The following is a 3,954-nucleotide window of genomic DNA, read 5'->3' as shown; positions in this document are numbered from 1 at the left end:
CTGACTTCCCCTGCTACACTTCCATCTGATTTTGCTCATCCCACAGCCTCAGGAAAGTGTGGTTGGAAAGGACCTCTGGAGCTCATCCAGTCCAAGCCCTGCTCCAGCAGGGCACCCACAGCAGCTTGCCCAGGAGCACAATGCCCAGGGGGGGTTGGAAGCTCTCCACACAAGGACACTCCACAACCTCTCTGGGCAGCCTGCTCCAGGCCTCCAGCACCCTCACAACAAACAACTTTCTCCTCCTCTTCACATGCAGCCTCCTGGCTTCCACTTTGTGCCCCTTGCTGCCCCTTGGCCTGTCCCTGGGCACCACTGAGCAGAGTCTGGCCCCAGCCTCTTGCCCCCCACAGCTCCTTTAGCTCTTGCTGAGCATTGCTCAGCTCCCCTCTGGGGCTGCTCTTCTGCAGGCTCTCAGCCCCAGGGCTCTCAGCCTTTGCTCCTCACAGAGCTGCTCCAGGCCCCTCAGCAGCTTTGCAGCCTCCCCTGCACTCTCTCCAGCACTTCTCTGTCTCTCTTCAACTGGGGAGACCAGAACTGGACCCAGCACTCCAGATGTGGCCTCCCAAAGGCAGAGCAGAGGGGGAGGAGAACCTCCCTTGCCCTGCTGGCCACACTCTTCTTCTTGCTCCCCACAGGACCCCACTGGCCTTCTTGGCCACCATGGCACCTTGCTGCCTCATGAGGCTCAGCCTGGTACCCCTGTCCCCACCCCCACAGGCGGCACTGACCCCCGCCGTACCAATCCTCTGCTTTATTTCTCACATCTTGCTACCACCACGCAGCGCCAGCCGCCCGCCCCGCTCACACGGGTCTGCCTTGAAAGGAAAGGGCTATGCCCAGCAGCTCCCTGCCCAGCTCCTCCTGCGCCCCTCCGGGGCTGAATTCGGCGGAGAGCTCCCGGAAGGTGACTCCGACGCGGCGGCGGCGGATGTGGCGCCGGTGGATGCTGTGCTTCCAGCCGTACCGCGCCGCGCCGTGCAGCACCAGCAGCGAGCGCCGCGCCAGGGCGATGCCCACCCGCACCTCCCTGCTGGACACCAGCCTCGGCGCCACAAGGCACTCAGTTCTCTCCTGCCCTGCGTTTCTGCCTGCCGGAGGAGGTCCGGGGAGGCTCCGTTCCCAGTTTTCTTTCCTGGAAGTGGGAAATAACTGGATGCTGTCCTCCGAGTCGCAGGACATGGAGAGCACGGTTGGGGAGAGCAAGTTGAGGCTAACCAACCTCTCTCCCCACAGCCAGCAGTCATCAAAGTGTGGGTCGATGGCAGAGCCCCTGTCTGGCCTGTACTCCAGATTGCACTGCTCAACGGGGAAGAAGCCACCCAGCACGGAGCAGGCCTCCATCTGGGCCACAATCTTTTTGCTGAAGCTTGGCAAACCAGTAAAACTGCCAGCTTTCAGCCTTTGCTTCTTGAAGTTCACTTTGGGTCCATAGTCCTGTTGGAAAAGAAGTGAAGGGGGAAAGTCAGTGGTAATGAAAAATTCTAGGATGAGTCTTTCTGGTGAGGCTGTGATCCCCACGGGGCTCATGGTTAAGGGTTTTGAGTGCTTGTCTTTTCCAGTGACCTTCCAGGGACTCAGGGAAGTGACATTCATAGATTGATAGAATGGTTTGGGTTGGAAGGAATCTTCAAGATCCAGTTTCAACTCCCTGCCGTGGGCAGGGACACCTCCCACCAGCCCAGGATGCTCAAAGCCTCATCCAGCCTGGCCTTGAACACCTCCAGGGAGGGGAACATCCACAACCTCCCTGAGCAACCTGTTCCAGTGTCTCCCCACCCTCACTGTAAAGAATTTTTCCTAATATCATTAATCTCTCAGAATGAGACTCTCATCTGTAAAGTAAAACCAAAACACCCACTTCTGTCACTGGGAGATCTAAAAGAGGGAGATTCAGAATAGAAGACATTTTTTACAGTGAAGGTGGTGGACACTGGCCCAGGTTGCCCAGAGAGGTGGGAGCTGCCCCATGGCTGGCACCAGTGCAGGTCAGGTTGTTTGGGGCTGTAAGCAACCTGCTCTGGTTGGTGATGTCCCTGCTGACTGCAGGAGGTTGGACTGAATGAACTTGAAAGGTCCCTTCCCACCCAACCCAGTCTGGGATTCTATGAGAACAGCTTTCCTTTTCCAGCAGGATCTAAGAACAAATGAGCTGCTGAAGGCAAACCTGTTTCCTCCGGCCAGACTGTGATGGTTTCCAGTCATCTCGATCCATCAGCTCAACTATCTCAGATTCTTCATCTTCAGTAATGAACTCCTCTATGAGAAACACTCCTGGAAATGGGAATGCCCAGCCAGCAAATTCTGAGTGCTCATTTCCTACAGCCAGGCCTGTTGCTGGACAGTAAGTGAAATTATCTTCTCCCTGTGGAAATAACAATGGATAGGAAAACAGCAGTGGGAAGACACTCATCACAAGAAGGTATTTCTACAAGAAGGACATTGAGGAGCTGGAGCAGGTCCAGAGAAGGGCAACAAAGCTGGGCAAGGGTCTGGAGAACAGGGCTGGGGAAGAGCAGCTGAGGGAATTGGGGGTGTTCAGCCTGGAGAAGAGGAGGCTGAGGGGAGACCTCACTGCTCCTAGAGCTCTCTGAAAGGAAGTTGCAGTGAGGTGGGGATTGGTCTCTTCTCCCTAGGATCAGCTGCTAGAAGGAGAGGAAATGTCCTGAAATTGTGCCAGGGGAGGGTTAGGATGTAGATGAGGACAAATTTCTTTGCTGCAAGAGTGGTCAGGGATTGGACACACTGCCCAGGGAGGTGGTAGAGTCCCCATCCCTGGAGGTGTTCAAGAAACCTGTGGCCATGGCACATGGAGCCGTGGTTTAGTGGCCATGGAGGTGCTGGGTTGATGTTGGATTACCTTAGAGGCCTTTTCCAAGACAAACAATTCTCTGATGTCCATGATTTACCCCTGCAACTTTGATGCTGCAGTGTGAAAAGTGCCTGTAAAGGGCGTTTGCCATCTGATTTTGGGGAACAACCCTTCCCTGCTTTCATTGCCCCTGCTTCTTTGAAGGTGTTTTTCTTCCCTACTAATATCTTCATCCTGCAAAGAGCAGGGAGATGATCCTCAGTGCTGAACATGGAAGGAGATGAATGGTGGATATCACCCAGCCTGGCTGTAGAGAGGGTTTGTCATATCAATAAATGTTGGATGAGGGAAATTGATGACAATGGCCAAGGTCAAAAGGCCAAGGTGTAGCAAACCTGCCCTGTCTTGGTGTGTGAAGCCCAGGTGAAGGCAGGGAGCTGGTGGGTGCCTCTGCAAAGTTATTCCAGCAGAGCCATGCAGGTTCTGTTCACAAACACACCGGGGAGGCCACCGGGCCTAGCCCTGGGGGGGCTCTGCTTTGCCCCCAGCCCCTCCAAGGGCCCTGCTGCTCCCTGGGAAGCCAAAGCGAGGCCTTCTCCGGGCCCAGGGGGGTAATGCATCCCCTGCCGGGCCCCCTCGGCGCCGAGCTATGCCTTCTTCTTCTCCCCTTCCCCGAGGGGCACAGGGAGCCCCTTCCCCGAGGGGCACAGGGAGCCCCCTCCCCCCCCATCCCTCCCCATCCCTCCCACCGAACCGAGCCCCGCCCAGCCGCCGGCCCCGCCCCGCCGCCCCCTCCCCCGGTACCTGCGGGGGCGGAGCGGCCTGCGCGGGCCCCTCGCAGAGCAGGCAGGAACGGATCCCCTTGCAGCCGCAGCCCGGCCCTTCGCCGCGGCTCGCCGATGCCTCCATCCTCTGGCTGCCCTGAGGATACGGCTTCCCCCCTCTCCTCCTCCCTCCGTTCCTCCCCGACTCCTCTTCCTCCTCCCCTCCCAGCGGCGCGGCCCGCTCCAGGTGAGGGGAGCAGGGGCGTGCCGGGGCCGGGGCCGCGGCGGGACGCGGGGTCCGGGCGCAGGCCGCACTGGCCGGTGTGGGGTGGTGACGGGAGGGCGGGCGCGGACTCTCTCTCCCAGCAGCCCTCGCGG

The 3,954-nt window shown here is 58.4% G+C and overlaps 1 protein-coding gene across 1 annotated transcript; it reads right to left on the bottom strand.

The window, feature by feature from the left end:
* Positions 1-804: 804 nt before the first annotated feature.
* On the bottom strand, positions 805-3,721 carry ALKBH4 (alkB homolog 4, lysine demethylase). Its single transcript, XM_054394418.1, has 3 exons — positions 3,617-3,721; positions 2,168-2,365; positions 805-1,437 (listed from the first exon to the last, which is right to left on the bottom strand). The coding sequence occupies exons 1-3, from the start codon at positions 3,719-3,721 to the stop codon at positions 805-807; spliced, it is 936 nt and encodes a 311-aa protein (XP_054250393.1).
* Positions 3,722-3,954: the final 233 nt, after the last annotated feature.

This window comes from Indicator indicator, chromosome 30 (assembly GCF_027791375.1).
Source record: "Indicator indicator isolate 239-I01 chromosome 30, UM_Iind_1.1, whole genome shotgun sequence".
Lineage (NCBI taxonomy): Eukaryota > Metazoa > Chordata > Aves > Piciformes > Indicatoridae > Indicator > Indicator indicator.
Note: the sequence above shows the minus strand (reverse complement) of the source record. Positions and strands in the feature narration are given on the sequence as shown.